The following is a 19,046-nucleotide window of genomic DNA, read 5'->3' on the forward strand; positions in this document are numbered from 1 at the left end:
AAGAAGGCAACATTTTGTTCAGAACTTAGTTATATTTTAGGTTCAAGAACAGAACAGACTCCAAGTCCTGTCTCGTTGTCAGCGCTCCGCGGTTCTGGTTGTCAAAGCTCCTGATTGGTTGCCCTCGTCTTCACTCTCTCCTGATGAGCAGCAACATGAGGAAGACTCCACAGCGTCACAGCGGGTTAGTTCTCGGCCCCTGTTATTTCGAGGTGCTTTCCCCCAACTCCTACGTTCCACCACCTGAAGCTTCTTCTCCAGGGCTAGCAGCCTCACCTCCACGCCCTTCAGCTGTTGGAGATGCTCTGACAGCATGGCAGATGTGTTAAGCATATCCGACTTCTGCAGGAAAAACACATTTCAGAGATGACCCCCCCCCTCCTGGATTCTTTTTAACCACCATTTTGATAAGTTAAATCCTTAGTATTCCTCAATGTTTTGGGGCAGAAATGTCTGTTTACCAGCTTTTTTGAGACTTAACCTGGACAAGTACCAATATAGAAGAAGCAGACTTCCATATCTAGTGATGCTTCTCAAAAAAATCTAAAATGTTGCCCTGATGTGAACGTGGATGATAATGTTACTTACCAGTAATGTCTTGATCAGCTTCCTCTTGTATATTTTGTGAAGAATATTAAAGGCAAAAAATGGCAAGAAGATCACCAGCAGGTACGGGAGCGCAGGTTCTATTGCACTGAAAACTTGGCTAATCCCACTGGTACTGGGTCGGAAAAATGCAGCAAGTTCCTCTGGAGTTATATCTATCCCAACCGTTGCCCATGCCGGCAGGCTGGGGAAAATATAATTTTTGGGGGGTGGGGGACTGGAAAAGGGCCATATAGAAAAGACCATCTTCACCAGATTAAACCACACACAGTGAAGCTGAGACAGGCATTAGGCATTAGACATGTATAATGTGTCAAACTGAGCATAGAATCTTTGGCAACATTCTACTCAGAGCTGTAATTGTGACAATACCATGGAACTGTCAGAGCCTTCTTTGACAATCATTGATGATGCAACCTTAATTCCATGTCAACTCAACAAAGGGATGGCAGAGAGCTATCAGTTCATTCCTCAAGTTGTACATTTATTATTTCAGAGAAAACAAATTAAAATTCACCAAGGAATTTTCTAAATTGCATTACAAGAAACATACTGCAATAAAAACATTTTTAAAAGAGGATGTTCGTTTTGTGCAGTATATACAACCCTGAGATATATTCCCATTAGAAAATGTTACAGCAAAACATTTCAGATACATCAATTCAGAAATGTTATCCAATAACAAATGGCAATACAATTCTATGGCTTTCATGTCCTGTCTAAAAATAACAATCACTCCATGTTCGTAAATGATCCTCTACTTTTCAGAAATCTATAACAAACAGTATGAACAGACTGGTCTTTTCTGACCCATGATAAAAGCTGCAGTTACCAATGTGACGTAACGCAACAAAAATAGGTTTTTATCAATGGCTTTTTCATCCTAAGGTCTTAAACTATACAAGAAGATTCAAATGCAGCTTTCCCAGAGTATCAAATTACATAGCTTTTAAAACTTTAAAATGTCCAACTTGACCTCACTCACCTCTTAACTAAAACCCTTAATGAACTATGCAAAGAGCCTTCTATCAACTCTCCCAGTAAATCCTAATTCTCTCAACGAGATTCAATATTGGACAGACATGGCAGTATAATCAAGTACTTTAAAGTGATTAAATTTACCCAGATAATGACTAACCTCTAAAAGGTCAAATGGAGCCGGAACATTAATCATCCTCAGGGAACTTGAACTTAGCATACACAATGAGCATAACCATCGACATGACAACACACAAAGATCCAACCACCAGGTAAGCGATGCCCAGGAACTGGTTCTTTCCGCCCATCCAGGACACGTTGCTGAAGACCACCTTCTTCCTCCCACCGAAGCTCAACACGGGATAGTCTGGAGGAGGAGTGTGTTAAGGTCGAACAGGACATAGAGTGCCATGTGAGAGTGACCATACAAATTAGACACTGTTGGTAATATTTATATAGAAAGATTTACTCTTTCCCTAGCATATGCTTTCTCCAAGGCCGAAAAACTACCACGTCATGTCTGCCATTCTCCTCTGTTTGAAAAGCAGAGTCCCACCCAACTGGTAAGACCAGTTGAGCTGAAATGCAGGTGTAAACCATTGAGCAACAAACTGTTGTAACACGAGACACTAGCCCCATGGGAGTGAAATACAACTCACTCCAAGCAGAGTAAAAAAAAGTATTATTACAGTTGCTTGCATTTAGCTGGAGTAATAGAATCAACATGCAGTTTATGTTCTCATTTCCACTCACTCTGGTGAATGAGTGAGTGGAAATGCCAATTGGATTAGAATTAAATAAGCGCTCATCAATTTACAGGAGTGGTCATTGAATTACGTAATATGACATTGTGATGCTTGAATCATCGGTCATTCCGTATGTAATTACAGAACTGCTCAGTTCTATTGTCTTCAGGCAAAACAAACACTTCATAAGGACTTAAGCCTGCACCCTTTCACACATGCCCACTGACTTATAGACATTTCCATAGACCTATACATATTGTAGTGAAAGATACTGTAGGCGATTTCAAGGGAGTAGTTCCCTGCAGGTAGGCCCCTGGCGTAGTCACCCTCTGTGATTCGTCGATACAGCTTCCTGAAGTCTGGCAGGGCAGCCCTTCTCATCCACACCAGGAAGTCCTGGTTCACGAAGCCGTTGTTGGATGGGTCAGAGGTGTCCAGCTCATAAGCCGGCTTGGACCAAAAGGATGGCTTCACAGTACCTACGTGAGGAAAGCAAATGAAAGTCGATGTAACGTCCAACTTCTAGGTCAGTGTAGAAAAAAATGCAGGAAGGGAAGCGTTGCTAAGGTACACAGTAGCTGGTTTTTGTAAACAGAAGCTGCTAAGGTACACAATAGTTGGTTTTTGGTAGACAGAAGGTGCGGAGGTACACAAGTCAGATTTTGGTAGATAGAAGGCGCTCTTTGGTTAAAGAGATAAATTGGTCATCAAAAAGAAAGGATGACCGAGGCCTCTTCATAGAATGAATTATAAATGCCTTTATTTATATAGCATGTTCAAAGGAAACAACGTTTAAAAACTCCTAGGTCAGTGTGTTAAGACATGTGGATGTAGGGTATTATTGATTAGGCATCTCAGGATGTCACTGTATACATTAATGTCATGGTCTCTGGATGGAGCTCATTACCATTGAATGCGTTCTTTAGAGGCGTAACAGAGGGGTTCCTATATTTGATGTTGTAGTCAGTCCACCATGCTATTCCTTTTCCATCAAAGGGAACAAGCTTCTTGGTACCGTTCACGATCTGATAGAGCTTAAAGGTGTCTTTGAAAAAAACAACGCAGAGATTTAATTACTGGACAACGTTGAACAGAATATTTACTCCAAGTGCAGCGTGGTAATAAAACAGTCTACTAGAGTTCTGATTAATGAATGATGGGCTTGTACCATTGAACATGCTGTTTGCTAATGATCCACAGGGCACAATTGGATTTTGGTTGGCATCATACTGATAGGGAGAGCATGCAGAAATAGGTGTCTGCAACAAAGAGGGGAAAACAGTTGGTGATAGGTCGTCAGTCACAACATGTGAGGCTGTTCATAGATCATGTCACACATTCACATCTCTTCCCACCTTAAAGTAGTCCAGATCCCCTGAGAGCTGGTATTCATCTTTTGAAGCCCCATATGAGCGTTGGCTCTGAAAGTAGTTGGACAGACCATAGTAGAAAAACACAGGACCCTGAAGAACAAAAAGTGAGTTAGAACCAGCTCTTTGCTACATGTAATGAGCAGACCTCACATTACTGTGATAACTTAAATAAGCGAAGGGGTACGAATGTCACGTTACCTCAAACAGATTGGAGAGGGAGAACTCCAGTTTGCACGTACAGTTCTTGTCACTGGGGTTGGAGCACTTGTAGCAGTCTGAGGTGGTCTCTATTCCGGTGTAATCTTTCTGCATTAACATGAAGCATTGCATTAAATATTGATCAGCACCTATCAACATAAAACCACAACTCACACCTCCATTATGTTGTGTGCCAGAAACCATCATCTTCATCCTGTGTGACCGAATGAGCTAGTAAACAAGCTTGAACAGATCGCAAGAGTAACATTCAAGAAGAAGATGCACACAAGTACCTAAAGAGTTACAGGCCATGTCTAATTTGAACTAGTAAAAATTGAGCTACTCTGATGAAGTTCATAACTAAATTGAGAACATACAACTGGACAATATGACATTTTATGCAAATGGACAATAAATGGGTATCATAAATCCTGAAACGAGGAGTCACTTTTGACCAGTGATGCCCTTGTCAGTCATACTCTTACCTCCAACACTGTGATGTTCTGTGAGGTGATGAAGAGGGCAACACCTATGCCAATGAATGCCAGGCCAATGACCACAAACCCAGGGATTACGATACCAGCCGACAGCATGGGCTGCCAAGCAGGGAGTCTCTGCTGGGTGAAGGCTGTGTTGTCTGGCCGGTTGGTCGTTTCTAGCTCTTCTTTCATCATGATTCTGTTAGTAAGAAACAATAGGGAGGGACTTTTTTTTAAATTCAGGGAGCTGTGGCCCAGCGGATCAGGGCTGGGGTCAATTCAAATTGAAGGCAATAAATTCAGGAAGTGATTTAAGTGTAATATTCAAAAGCATTTGAAATAAATACTATAGCTTCTACTCAGTTTATTGAGAAGTAATTGAAAATAGATGCAGATCACATTTTGAATTGTTTTTGAAGTTTACTTCCTGAATTGACTACCTTCAATTTTAATTGACTTGAAACATATGTAGGCCTCAGAGTTTCTCCATGCAGGAATTCCTAAGGAAAAACTAAAATAATACTATGCAGTTGCACTGACATGATTAGGGCCCTGTGTTTCATGCAATCATGTGACAGATATTTAACTTTACTTAAAGCTTTTTTTAAATCAAACTGTCCCAGCACCATTATAATCCAACTATGATAAACCTAACCTTTGGCAAAATAAGTAAAACAACTGTAAAGTTAAAAAGGTAGACTCAGCAAAATGACATTGCCAGGAGCAGCACAGCAGAGGATGGGCGCATTTGAGTGGTAAACTTAAAAGTAGTCGACTGTAGACGGATGTCGAGGGAGTAAAGTCAGGGAGGCACATGTTCACCGTCAGCAAGTCGGTTACCTTCTGCCGTTTCTAGGAAACGCCACTATGGCAGACATTGTAGTTGCCTTTGTTATTGCCGATGAAGTGGATACAATCGGAATTCCACTTCTCCAACACGAAGCCGAACATGATCAACATGGTCCAAAGAATGAATATTCTGGTAAGGAAATTAGATACCAGCCCAAGCTCTAACATTCACAAGACTTGTTTTGTATTTTTGTGATGGTCTTCCCAAAATATAACCAGTTAGTGAGTGCATAGGCTACTAGAATGAGAACATACAGTGCCTTGCGAAAGTATTCGGCCCCCTTGAAATGTGCGACCTTTTGCCACATTTCAGGCTTTAAACACAGATATAAAACTGTATTTTTTTGTGAAGAATCAACAACAAGTGGGACACAATCATGAAGTGGAACGACATTTATTGGATATTTCAAACTTTTTTAACAAATCAAAAACTGAAAAATTGGGCGTGCAAAATTATTCAGCCCCCTTAAGTTAATACTTTGTAGCGCTACCTTTTGCTGCGATTACAGCTGTAAGTCGCTTGGGGTGTCTCTATCAGTTTTGCACATCGCGAGACTGAAATGTTTTCCCATTCCTCCTTGCAAAACAGCTCGAGCTCAGTGAGGTTGGATGGAGAGCATTTGTGAACAGCAGTTTTCAGTTCTTTCCACAGATTCTCGATTGGATTCAGGTCTGGACTTTGACTTGGCCATTCTTACACCTGGATATGTTTATTTTTGAAACATTCCATTGTAGATTTTGCTTTATGTTTTGGATCATTGTCTTGTTGGAAGACAAATCTCCGTCCCAGTCTCAGGTCTTTTGCAGACTCCATCAGGTTTCCTTCCAGAATGGTCCTGTATTTGGCTCCATCCATCTTCCCATCAATTTTAACCATCTTCCCTGTCCCTGCTGAAGAAAAGCAGGCCCAAACCATGATGCTGCCACCACCATGTTTGACAGTGGGGATGGTGTGTTCAGGGTGATGAGCTGTGTTGCTTTTACGCCAAACATAACGTTTTGCATTGTTGCCAAAAAGTTCAATTTTGGTTTCATCTGACCAGAGCACCTTCTTCCACATGTTTGGTGTGTCTCCCAGGTGGCTTGTGGCAAACTTTAAATGACACTTTTTATGGATCTTTAAGAAATTGCTTTCTTCTTGCCACTCTTCCATAAAGGCCAGATTTGTGCAATATACGACTGATTGTTGTCCTATGGACAGAGTGTCCCAACTCAGCTGTAGATCTCTGCAGTTCATCCAGAGTGATCATGGGCCTCTTGGCTGCATCTCTGATCAGTCTTCTCCTTGTATGAGCTGAAAGTTTAGAGGGACGGCCAGGTCTTGGTAGATTTGCAGTGGTCTGATACTCCTTCCTTTCAATATTATCGCTTGCACAGTGCTCCTTGGGATGTTTAAAGCTTGGGAAATCTTTTGTATCCAAATCCGCTTTAAACTTCTTCACAACAGTTTCTCGGACCTGCCTGGTGTGTTCCTTGTTCTTCATGATGCTCTCTGCGCTTTTAACGGACCTCTGAGACTATCACAGTGCAGGTGCATTTATACGGAGACTTTGTTACACACAGGTGGATTGTATTTATCATTAGTCATTTAGGTCAACATTGGATCATTCAGAGATCCTCACTGAACTTCTGGAGAGAGTTTGCTGCACTGAAAGTAAAGGGGCTGAATAATTTTGCATGCCCAATTTTTCGTGAAAAAAGTTTGAAATATCCAATAAATGTTGTTCCACTTCATGATTGTGTCCCACTTGTTGTTGATTCTTCACAAAAAAATACAGTTTTATATCTTTATGTTTGAAGCCTGAAATGTGGCAAAAGGTCGCAAAGTTCAAGGGGGGCGAATACTTTCGCAAGGCACTGTAGGTGTTTTTTCCAGCATATGCTCTGTTGTTGCCATTACGTCATGCCCTTGTACATTATTAATTGTGCAACATGGAATTGTAACAGATTGTGATTAAACGGAGTACAAAGATTCTTGCTAAGGTACACAGTAGCTGGTTTTTGTAAACAGAAGCTGCTAAGGTACACAATAGTTGGTTTTTGGTAGACAGAAGGTGCGGAGGTACACAAGTCAGATTTTGGTAGATAGAAGGCGCTCTTTGGTTAAAGAGATAAATTGGTCATCAAAAAGAAAGGATGACCGAGGCCTCTTCATAGAATGAATTATAAATGCCTTTATTTATATAGCATGTTCAAAGGAAACAACGTTTAAAAACTCCTAGGTCAGTGTGTTAAGACATGTGGATGTAGGGTATTATTGATTAGGCATCTCAGGATGTCACTGTATACATTAATGTCATGGTCTCTGGATGGAGCTCATTACCATTGAATGCGTTCTTTAGAGGCGTAACAGAGGGGTTCCTATATTTGATGTTGTAGTCAGTCCACCATGCTATTCCTTTTCCATCAAAGGGAACAAGCTTCTTGGTACCGTTCACGATCTGATAGAGCTTAAAGGTGTCTTTGAAAAACAACGCAGAGATTTAATTACTGGACAACGTTGAACAGAATATTTACCCAAGTGCAGCGTGGTAATAAAACAGTCTACTAGAGTTCTGATTAATGAATGATGGGCTTGTACCATTGAACATGCTGTTTGCTAATGATCCACAGGGCACAATTGATTTTGGTTGGCATCATACTGATAGGGAGAGCATGCAGAAATAGGTGTCTGCAACAAAGAGGGGAAAACAGTTGGTGATAGGTCGTCAGTCACAACATGTGAGGCTGTTCATAGATCATGTCACACATTCACATCTCTTCCCACCTTAAAGTAGTCCAGATCCCCTGAGAGCTGGTATTCATCTTTTGAAGCCCCATATGAGCGTTGGCTCTGAAAGTAGTTGGACAGACCATAGTAGAAAAACACAGGACCCTGAAGAACAAAAAGTGAGTTAGAACCAGCTCTTTGCTACATGTAATGAGCAGACCTCACATTACTGTGATAACTTAAATAAGCGAAGGGGTACGAATGTCACGTTACCTCAAACAGATTGGAGAGGGAGAACTCCAGTTTGCACGTACAGTTCTTGTCACTGGGGTTGGAGCACTTGTAGCAGTCTGAGGTGGTCTCTATTCCGGTGTAATCTTTCTGCATTAACATGAAGCATTGCATTAAATATTGATCAGCACCTATCAACATAAAACCACAACTCACACCTCCATTATGTTGTGTGCCAGAAACCATCATCTTCATCCTGTGTGACCGAATGAGCTAGTAAACAAGCTTGAACAGATCGCAAGAGTAACATTCAAGAAGAAGATGCACACAAGTACCTAAAGAGTTACAGGCCATGTCTAATTTGAACTAGTAAAAATTGAGCTACTCTGATGAAGTTCATAACTAAATTGAGAACATACAACTGGACAATATGACATTTTATGCAAATGGACAATAAATGGGTATCATAAATCCTGAAACGAGGAGTCACTTTTGACCAGTGATGCCCTTGTCAGTCATACTCTTACCTCCAACACTGTGATGTTCTGTGAGGTGATGAAGAGGGCAACACCTATGCCAATGAATGCCAGGCCAATGACCACAAACCCAGGGATTACGATACCAGCCGACAGCATGGGCTGCCAAGCAGGAGTCTCTGCTGGGTGAAGGCTGTGTTGTCTGGCCGGTTGGTCGCTTCTAGCTCTTCTTTCATCATGATTCTGTTAGTAAGAAACAATAGGGAGGGACTTTTTTAAATTCAGGGAGCTGTGGCCCAGCGGATCAGGGCTGGGGTCAATTCAAATTGAAGGCAATAAATTCAGGAAGTGATTTAAGTGTAATATTCAAAAGCATTTGAAATAAATACTATAGCTTCTACTCAGTTTATTGAGAAGTAATTGAAAATAGATGCAGATCACATTTTGAATTGTTTTTGAAGTTTACTTCCTGAATTGACTACCTTCAATTTTAATTGACTTGAAACATATGTAGGCCTCAGAGTTTCTCCATGCAGGAATTCCTAAGGAAAAACTAAAATAATACTATGCAGTTGCACTGACATGATTAGGGCCCTGTGTTTCATGCAATCATGTGACAGATATTTAACTTTACTTAAAGCTTTTTTTAAATCAAACTGTCCCAGCACCATTATAATCCAACTATGATAAACCTAACCTTTGGCAAAATAAGTAAAACAACTGTAAAGTTAAAAAGGTAGACTCAGCAAAATGACATTGCCAGGAGCAGCACAGCAGAGGATGGGCGCATTTGAGTGGTAAACTTAAAAGTAGTCGACTGTAGACGGATGTCGAGGAGTAAAGTCAGGGGAGGCACATGTTCACCGTCAGCAAGTCGGTTACCTTCTGCCGTTTCTAGGAAACGCCACTATGGCAGACATTGTAGTTGCCTTTGTTATTGCCGATGAAGTGGATACAATCGGAATTCCACTTCTCCAACACGAAGCCGAACATGATCAACATGGTCCAAAGAATGAATATTCTGGTAAGGAAATTAGATACCAGCCCAAGCTCTAACATTCACAAGACTTGTTTTGTATTTTTGTGATGGTCTTCCCAAAATATAACCAGTTAGTGAGTGCATAGGCTACTAGAATGAGAACATACAGTGCCTTGCGAAAGTATTCGGCCCCCTTGAAATGTGCGACCTTTTGCCACATTTCAGGCTTTAAACACAGATATAAAACTGTATTTTTTTGTGAAGAATCAACAACAAGTGGGACACAATCATGAAGTGGAACGACATTTATTGGATATTTCAAACTTTTTTAACAAATCAAAAACTGAAAAATTGGGCGTGCAAAATTATTCAGCCCCCCTTAAGTTAATACTTTGTAGCGCTACCTTTTGCTGCGATTACAGCTGTAAGTCGCTTGGGGTGTCTCTATCAGTTTTGCACATCGCGAGACTGAAATGTTTTCCCATTCCTCCTTGCAAAACAGCTCGAGCTCAGTGAGGTTGGATGGAGAGCATTTGTGAACAGCAGTTTTCAGTTCTTTCCACAGATTCTCGATTGGATTCAGGTCTGGACTTTGACTTGGCCATTCTTACACCTGGATATGTTTATTTTTGAAACATTCCATTGTAGATTTTGCTTTATGTTTTGGATCATTGTCTTGTTGGAAGACAAATCTCCGTCCCAGTCTCAGGTCTTTTGCAGACTCCATCAGGTTTCCTTCCAGAATGGTCCTGTATTTGGCTCCATCCATCTTCCCATCAATTTTAACCATCTTCCCTGTCCCTGCTGAAGAAAAGCAGGCCCAAACCATGATGCTGCCACCACCATGTTTGACAGTGGGGATGGTGTGTTCAGGTGATGAGCTGTGTTGCTTTTACGCCAAACATAACGTTTTGCATTGTTGCCAAAAAGTTCAATTTTGGTTTCATCTGACCAGAGCACCTTCTTCCACATGTTTGGTGTGTCTCCCAGGTGGCTTGTGGCAAACTTTAAATGACACTTTTTATGGATCTTTAAGAAATTGCTTTCTTCTTGCCACTCTTCCATAAAGGCCAGATTTGTGCAATATACGACTGATTGTTGTCCTATGGACAGAGTGTCCCAACTCAGCTGTAGATCTCTGCAGTTCATCCAGAGTGATCATGGGCCTCTTGGCTGCATCTCTGATCAGTCTTCTCCTTGTATGAGCTGAAAGTTTAGAGGGACGGCCAGGTCTTGGTAGATTTGCAGTGGTCTGATACTCCTTCCCTTTCAATATTATCGCTTGCACAGTGCTCCTTGGGATGTTTAAAGCTTGGGAAATCTTTTTGTATCCAAATCCGGCTTTAAACTTCTTCACAACAGTTTCTCGGACCTGCCTGGTGTGTTCCTTGTTCTTCATGATGCTCTCTGCGCTTTTAACGGACCTCTGAGACTATCACAGTGCAGGTGCATTTATACGGAGACTTTGTTACACACAGGTGGATTGTATTTATCATTAGTCATTTAGGTCAACATTGGATCATTCAGAGATCCTCACTGAACTTCTGGAGAGAGTTTGCTGCACTGAAAGTAAAGGGGCTGAATAATTTTGCATGCCCAATTTTTCGTGAAAAAAGTTTGAAATATCCAATAAATGTTGTTCCACTTCATGATTGTGTCCCACTTGTTGTTGATTCTTCACAAAAAATACAGTTTTATATCTTTATGTTTGAAGCCTGAAATGTGGCAAAAGGTCGCAAAGTTCAAGGGGGGCGAATACTTTCGCAAGGCACTGTAGGTGTTTTTTCCAGCATATGCTCTGTTGTTGCCATTACGTCATGCCCTTGTACATTATTAATTGTGCAACATGGAATTGTAACAGATTGTGATTAAACGGAGTACAAAGATTCTTACTGTATGTTAACTGATTTCATGTCAGCTTCACTACAACCTCCAGTGCATTTCTTTAATTCTCAACCTTCATATTGTTGTCAGTTTGCAGAATTTGATTCAATCACATGAAGGACAACACACTCACTGTACAGAAAGGGATTACATGTTGACCACACCGCTCATGTCCGTGCGCCATCGCACGCACGTTGATTTTGTCCACCCACTCCAGACGCGATCAGGAAACGCACATTGAATTATCAAAATTAACTCAACCAATTATATTCATTTGGGGACCGGTCGAAAATCATTAAACATTTTTGCCAATTTAGCCAGCAAGCTTGCTGTTGCTAGCTAATTTGTCCTGGGATATAAACATTGGGTTGTTATTTTACTTGAAATGCAAGTCCTTTCCTCCGACAATTAAATAGACAGATAAAAGGGTAAACTGAGTTGGTTTCTAGTAATCTCTCCTCCTTCAGGCTTTTTCTTCTTCTGTGGGTTTTATGGCGGACTACAACCCAAATAAACTGTGTACTGCTGCCACCAACTGGACGGGTTGAAAACCCAAAACAAGGTGAAAAGAAAATCCGTATGTGATCGGGAAACTAACGTAGTCCACTCAAATAAGAATAGTACTTTGACAACAAAACACAACTCTCACTTCTTCCTTCTTTCAAATGTCCATATCTCCCTTCTCAGACTCTAGGGCCTGAGGGTGGTCTGGCTTGTGACAATATTCCATGTAACTCCTCCGCAGAGATATCTTTCAGTCCAAGGAACCACTCTGCCGCAGCCACAATTTCTATCCTCCTGGACCTTTTCTCCACCTTGGCAGTGCCCTTTAACCCGATAGCTATGAAGGCCACCTTCTTAACCTTTAAAATGCCAGAGTCCTGCTGGTGAAAGGCAACCCCTGCAGCGAAGGCCTATCCACCACCATGGACTCTTCAGGAGCACCATTCAAAATCTCAACCCTTTTAACAGCTGCTGCATATGAAATGTTCTGGACAGCCCTGACTTTGGCCACCTCATTCTCTTTTATCCTTGTCAGGCAATCGAAAGGTGTAGCTTCATGGTTCCCACCACAATTGCAATATGTCACATTTTCAACACATAATCTTTTCCACAACTTGGACATCTCGGCTTCTCCCTTCTGCAAACACTTGAAACATGACCAAAAGCTTTACTATGATCACACTGCATTGGTCTTGGGACAAATGCTCTGACTCTGTAGTTTATATACCAACTGCAAGTAGGGAGACTCAAAAAGAACAGAGACTTCCCTTTTTCACCATACGATTCAACTGATGTGCATCAAGCACTCCAGGAATATTTTTAATCTCTTCAGAATTGACTTCCCACGAGACGCCAGATATAGCCCCCTTGAAGGGTGCCCTGTTCCAAAGACTCACACACACACACGACACTTCAAACGTATCAAAATAGTGTGAGATACAACGCACATTCCTTCTGATCCGCAGAAGCACAAAAAAAAAATCGAAACAAGCAAGCCTCTTATAATCATCACAGCCTTCGCTTTACCCAGCACTCTCTGCCCCATGTCTGGATAACTCAAATGGATTCTTCAAAATTGGTACTTTGCTCAGCTACTCCTCATTAACAAACCATAATCCTACTAGATATGAAGGGTCACTTTCATCACTGTACAATATATTTTCTCAGTTTTCCATTCTTTTGGACAATACTCCAATTCTCCTTGATTCTACCACCATTGGATTCAGAATCCACTTCATTGTCTGCTTCTGCAATATTTTCAGATTTGCAATCTCCCATTGCGGTCTCCTTCAGGCTTCTTCTTCAGACTTTACATGGCGGTTGACAACAAACTTTAAAAAGGTGCATTACCACTACCAACTGGACTGGAGAGTGGACCTCAGTTCATCTTTCAATCACCCAAGTGGGTATATGCTCCTCAAAACCAATGAGAAGATTGGAGAGGCGGGACTTGCAGAGCGTCAAGCATCACAAATAGAACCAAGTTTTATTTTAGCGTCTGGATACGCAGACGCCCTTTGACGCGTGCGAGCAGTGTGGGTGCAAAGATTAAATAACATGTATGTGTAAATGTATTTTTGTGACATGGGCGGTGTGGTCACATTAGACAATACATGTCAGTTCACATAAGTTACTGGGTAAACACAATGTCAAGCAGTCAAATACACTTGATATTGACCCCAAGACTGGTGTTTGGGGTACTTGCTCATTAAGGTTAGCCATGGGGGGGATATTGCAGTCGAGGGTGCCGTTGGTAGCAAATCAGTGATCTTAATAGCAATGGATTGGCCAGTAGACTGGAGGGAAGAGGTGGCCCGGTCTTGCCTTCGCCTTAATCTCACCAGGATCTCCCCCATCCCTTGCCTCTAATGCCTGCATTTCCTCTTGAGTAGCCCGAAAATTGGGTCGGAATTACACAAGGAGCCCAGGGCAGATGGGTCGAGGTTAAAGATGGAATTAAGGCAAGTAACTGCTGACTTGATGTTCAAAAGGTTGTAAGAAATGGAAGCGGATACATTGTGAAAATAAACTACAAAAGAATCACAAAAATAGTAAAGTTGGGTTGGCGCTTGCAAAACGGTGGCCATCCGGTATGGCGCCATCTCTGCTTTTTGCTTCCAAAAAATCCAGAAGTTCATCTCCCACAATGCTTTGGCTACGACTTCAAGTTGCAGTTGGTGAGGAGCAACTGCAGAAAACTCTAGTCGACTGCAGTCGAAAGTTCATGACCTTTGATCACATGGTTGTTGAGGTCATGCAGTTCCAAGTCGGATCCTTTTTATACCCATAATGCAAAACAAAGGTGGTGACCAACGTTGGGTAACGTCTTGACAAAAGTGCTCACCTCGAACGCTCCCATTGAGATGAGCGAGATGCAAGACTTCGCTCTCACACAGTATCTTCGCAGGTGCATGGGTTCACCTCCCGCTGGTAGCCAGGGAACCAAAACGTTGGAGAAGTTGAGCCTTGTGCTTCAACGCTGTAAATGTTCAGCTGGCACCTAGCCAAACTCCGCCAGGCGAACCCAATGAGTGAGCTCACATACTCACTTAAAATACCTTCGCTTGAAAAACAAGAAAAAAAAGTTGCAATAGTACTGCGTCCATCTTGAGACGTCGTAGCCACTTCATCAAAAGTGCGAATTAATCTAAGAATCAAGTTTTTGCAGAGATCTTAGTTGCATAATTTTAAATCTAACTAAGATGCTTGGTGCAGTATTTCTCAAGTGAAGATTTGCATGAAACGAGTCATCCTCGTTGAATGACAAACACTTCATTGAAGCAGCCCTACTGTTGTCAAATGAAGGGGAGTAGACTTCAGCTACGAACTTCGGCTTGCCTCGAGAAAAAGTGGTGTGTGCACGAACAGCCCCCCCAAAAACGACCAAAAAAACCTGTTCATTACTGTTTCGGATTGGGATCCAGCGGCAGCCCGCCCATTAGCCCGCCCAAAATGTTTAATGGTGCCCCACTTGTGATTGGTAAAAAAAGTTCCATACACACTGTTGAAGTCGAAAGTTTACATACAACTTAACCAAATACATTTAAACTCAGTTTCACAATTCCTGACATTTAATCCTAGTAAAAATTAACTGTCTTAGGTCAGTTAGGATCACCACTTTATTTTAAGAACGTGAAATGTCAGAATAATAGTAGAGAAAATGATTTATTTATTATTTCCTTCAACACATTCCCAGTAGGGCAGAAGTTTAAATACACTCAATTAGTATTTGGTAGCATTGCTGTGAAATTGTTTAACTTCGGTCAAACATTTCAGGTAGCCTTCCACAAGCTTCCCACAATAAGTTGGAGGAATTTTGGCCCATTCCTCCTGACAGAGCTGGTGTAACTCAGGTTTGTAGGCCTCCTTGCTCGCACATGCTTTTTCAGTTCTGCACACACATATTCTATAGGGTTGAGGTCAGGGCTTTGTGATGGCCACTCCAATACCTTGACTTTGTTGTCCTTAAGTCTTGGCTGATTTATTTAGATTTTCCCATGATGTCAAGCAAAGAGGCACTGATTTTGAAGGTAGGCCTTGAAATACATCCACAAGTACACATCCAATTGACTCAAATTATGTCAATTAGCCTATCAGAAACTTCTAAAGCCATGACATCAAAAAAAGCCAGGTAAATGTGTACATTTTCTTGTTTAAAAAAATATGGTTCAAAACAAGATGTTCAGTTATCACTCTGCGCCTCAGTGACAGCCAGGCAGTGCCTCCTCAGAGGGCGCATAGGCCATGAGAACATTGCTTGGATTGCTTTGCCAGCTATTTGCTATGAAGGGGAACTGCACCAATGACGTCGCAGAATTTCATAGCATAAATTATAACAGCACAAAGTCAAATGGACCATCCTGGGATCTCAAATGTTCAGTCAGAACTTCTTGGTCTGCTTTAGTCTCCTCCTCCCAATGAGTCTCTCGCACCAGATGGCTTACTTCCTCACGTGAGATCCGCTATATCAGGTACAGATGGCGTATAACGCTAATTGTAATAAGCTTGTAAACAAATAATAAGTTATGAGAGCCTGGGACCTGATAAACTGGACAACTACACCCAAAAAGAGTCACAGGACAGAGGGATACACTACTAGCTAGAACCTTCTCATCACAGACCTGGGGGAACAAAAACAACATGGCCATTTGTCTCGTCCTCCCATGTTTTTCATCATCAGGTTCTACTGACAGGGCGACATGTGTACACTAAACAGCATAAAACCAGGTGTATCAAACCGGGTGTATTCTTTCAGAATGAAAGTTAACTGGCTAGTGCAACATGCTTTGTGACATTATGTTAGCTAGCTATCCCCAGTTAGATCATGCTTTGTGACATTATGTTAGCTAGCTATCCCCAGTTAGATCATGCTTTGTGACATTATGTTAGCTAGCTATCCCCAGTTAGATCATGCTTTGTGACATTATGTTAGCTAGCTATCCCCAGTTAGATCATGCTTTGTGACATTATGTTAGCTAACTATCCCCAGTTAGATCATGTGTTTTCACTTATTGCATCTGCATGCTGCTTGTTGCATTTGCCCTGGTGCACTCGTTCGTTTGTGAGCTGGCTGCTCATTCGAGTTTCTAAACCCAGAGGCCGGAACATCTCAAACTTCCGGGAATGCTTGCAAAACAGACCAGGGTTTGAGAAGTCAATGAGAGAAGTGAACAATTAGTCTTTATTTAAATGTTCTGTAAAATCTAAAAAAGGCACAACCTAGATTCGAGCCAATGTCTTAAGTAGTTGAACATGTTATTACTTTAACGTCGTGAAAGTGCCAAACTGACTGATTTGACAGCCTGCACATGCGCAGGTTTGGCAACCGTTAAGACCCATTGACAATGTTTCTGCTAATGAGTTTAGCTAACCAACGTTCTACTGGAGAAGCAGTTTATGCCCATCTTCCCACTGTACCATCTTTGGTATAATCTAATCTGTTCAAAACAGTGGCAGCATGTGCAGCAGTGGTGATTCGGTTTTTGACCTGCAAAAGTGAAACAGGTGTATTTATACTGGTTGTTTAAATACACAGATCACTTTATACATTTTCAAAGAAACTACAGGTAGTTAAAAAAATGTGCATCATAATTCAATCATGCTGCTTTAATGACAACTCCAACCACCTCTCACCCAGTGTATTCAGCCAATCAGTGGCCGCCACCGATGGGAAGCCTTTAGAAATTGATGGTGCTTACAAGACAACTGGGGGGGGGGGAAATGAGGTCAAATCATGACGTCAGTGATCTTCAAGTTGTTAAGTTAGAGCTTTAGAAAGAGGCCCAAGTTCTCGATATGGAATTCTGAGTTGGATGACCATAAAAAAAATATTTTTCCCATTTGGAGCTCGTTTCTCACCCCCTTCTCATTCCAATTTGTCCTGAACACACTGAAGTTAGAAATGTAAGAGTTCCCAGTTGTTTTGAATGGGGCATGAACCACTATGCTGTTTACTTCCTCCATCACATATCGCTGAGGCTACCTTTAAATACCAGTACAGCTTCTTTGATATTGGCTTTTATATAATTCCAAGTATGATGATTTGCCTCAAACAGCTGATAGAAATAATGAGCATTGTTATGTTTATGTCAACTGTATTTTTGTTTTACTTCTAGTGTGGAGAAATGGTGTATGGACAACTGAATGATTGCACTTATGAATACTAGTTGTCTTTTCAAAAGGGACGATTGAGGTAAAATGAGAGCATTTCTTATTTTGTTAAATTAAATACAGGTTAGTATTCCGAGTGTGGTATCACATTAGTGACTAGCATTTGGCCAACAAGGCATTCTCCACTGGCAGAATTTAAGAATATTTGTAATATTTCCGCGTGCCTGTCGCCTACGTTTGTTCAAGAGACAATGAACCACCCCATTCTTCACTCTGATAAGTTGGAAAGTAAATAACTGCAAACTAGCTTACTTACCCGTTTTAACGAAGACGGAAATCTTTATCTTTATTTCCAGATTCGTTTGAGGAATATCCTAAATATGTAGCGTAAAGTCAATAGGAAATAAACAGGGCGCTGCCTACCGCTAACACCTTTACCTGACTGACGGTTCCTTCCCTTTTCCTTTCTCTTCCTGCCTCAATGGTGTTCCTCACAGTGACGTCATTTCAAATAAAATGTTATTGGTCACATACACATGGTCAGCAGAAGTTAATGCGAGTGGAGCGAAATGCTTGTGCTTTTAGTTCCGACAGTGCAGTAATATCTAACAAGCAATCTTAACAATTCCCCAACAACTACGTAATACACACAAATTGAAAGGGGTGAATGAGAATATGTACATATTCATATGGATGAGCGATGGCTGAGGTGCAATAGATGGTATAGAATACAGTATATACATGTGATATGGGTAATGTAAGATATGTAAACATTATTAAAGTGGCATTATTTAAAGTGCCATTTATTAAAGTGCCCAGTGATATTGGGTCTCAATCACTCAGCCTCTCTGAGTTGGTGATTGCTGTTTAAGCAGTCTGACGGCCTTGAGATAGAAGCTGTTTTTCAGTCTCTCGGTCCAAGCTTTGATGCACCTGTACTGACCTCACCTTCTGGATGGTAGCGGTGTAAACAGGCAGTGGCTCGGGTGGTTGTTGTCCTTGATGATCTTGCTGTGACATCGGGTGCTGTAGGTGTCATGGAGGGCAGGTAGTTTACCCCCGGTGATACGTTGCGCAGACCGCACCACCCTCTGGAGAGCCTTGCGGTTGAGGGCGGTGCAGTTGCCGTACCAGGCGGTGATACAGCCCGAAAGGATGCCCTCGGTTACTCTAGCTTGAGTAATGATTTCATGGAATGCTTTTGCTTGAGAAGCATAGATCAAGTGATACTAAAAGGGATGTATTTGCTCCATTTTTTTGTTGGTGACCTACCCTATGTGCACATAGTGTGAGTTTCTTTCTCTATGGAATTTACATGGACTTCAATTAATTCATTATTTTAATTAACTCTGAAAACAAATGCACTAGTAGCCTACAGAATATGAAATTCATGTTAGTTTTCGGCGTTATTGAAAAACATCGT

At 41.5% G+C, this 19,046-nt stretch overlaps 1 protein-coding gene and 1 pseudogene across 2 annotated transcripts; both read right to left on the reverse strand.

Annotated features, from left to right (window-relative positions):
• Positions 1 to 1,069: 1,069 nt before the first annotated feature.
• On the reverse strand, positions 1,070 to 18,654 carry LOC115146422 (cell cycle control protein 50B-like). Of its 2 annotated transcripts, none has more exons than XM_029688477.2 (8): positions 18,572 to 18,654; positions 4,387 to 4,579; positions 3,902 to 4,009; positions 3,686 to 3,793; positions 3,499 to 3,589; positions 3,238 to 3,375; positions 2,603 to 2,809; positions 1,070 to 1,951 (listed from the first exon to the last, which is right to left on the reverse strand). In XM_029688477.2, the coding sequence occupies exons 2-8, from the start codon at positions 4,573 to 4,575 to the stop codon at positions 1,773 to 1,775; spliced, it is 1,020 nt and encodes a 339-aa protein (XP_029544337.1). In that variant the 5' UTR covers positions 4,576 to 4,579; positions 18,572 to 18,654; the 3' UTR covers positions 1,070 to 1,772. The 2 variants fall into 2 exon arrangements, with proteins under 2 accessions (XP_029544337.1, XP_029544336.1); XM_029688476.2 differs by lacking the exon at positions 18,572 to 18,654 and adding an exon at positions 17,940 to 18,099.
• On the reverse strand, positions 7,258 to 18,744 carry LOC135561917 (cell cycle control protein 50A-like; annotated as a pseudogene).
• Between the last annotated feature and the right edge of the window lie 302 nt (positions 18,745 to 19,046).

Source organism: Oncorhynchus nerka, linkage group LG18 (genome assembly GCF_034236695.1).
Source record: "Oncorhynchus nerka isolate Pitt River linkage group LG18, Oner_Uvic_2.0, whole genome shotgun sequence".
Taxonomy (NCBI): Eukaryota; Metazoa; Chordata; class Actinopteri; order Salmoniformes; family Salmonidae; genus Oncorhynchus; species Oncorhynchus nerka.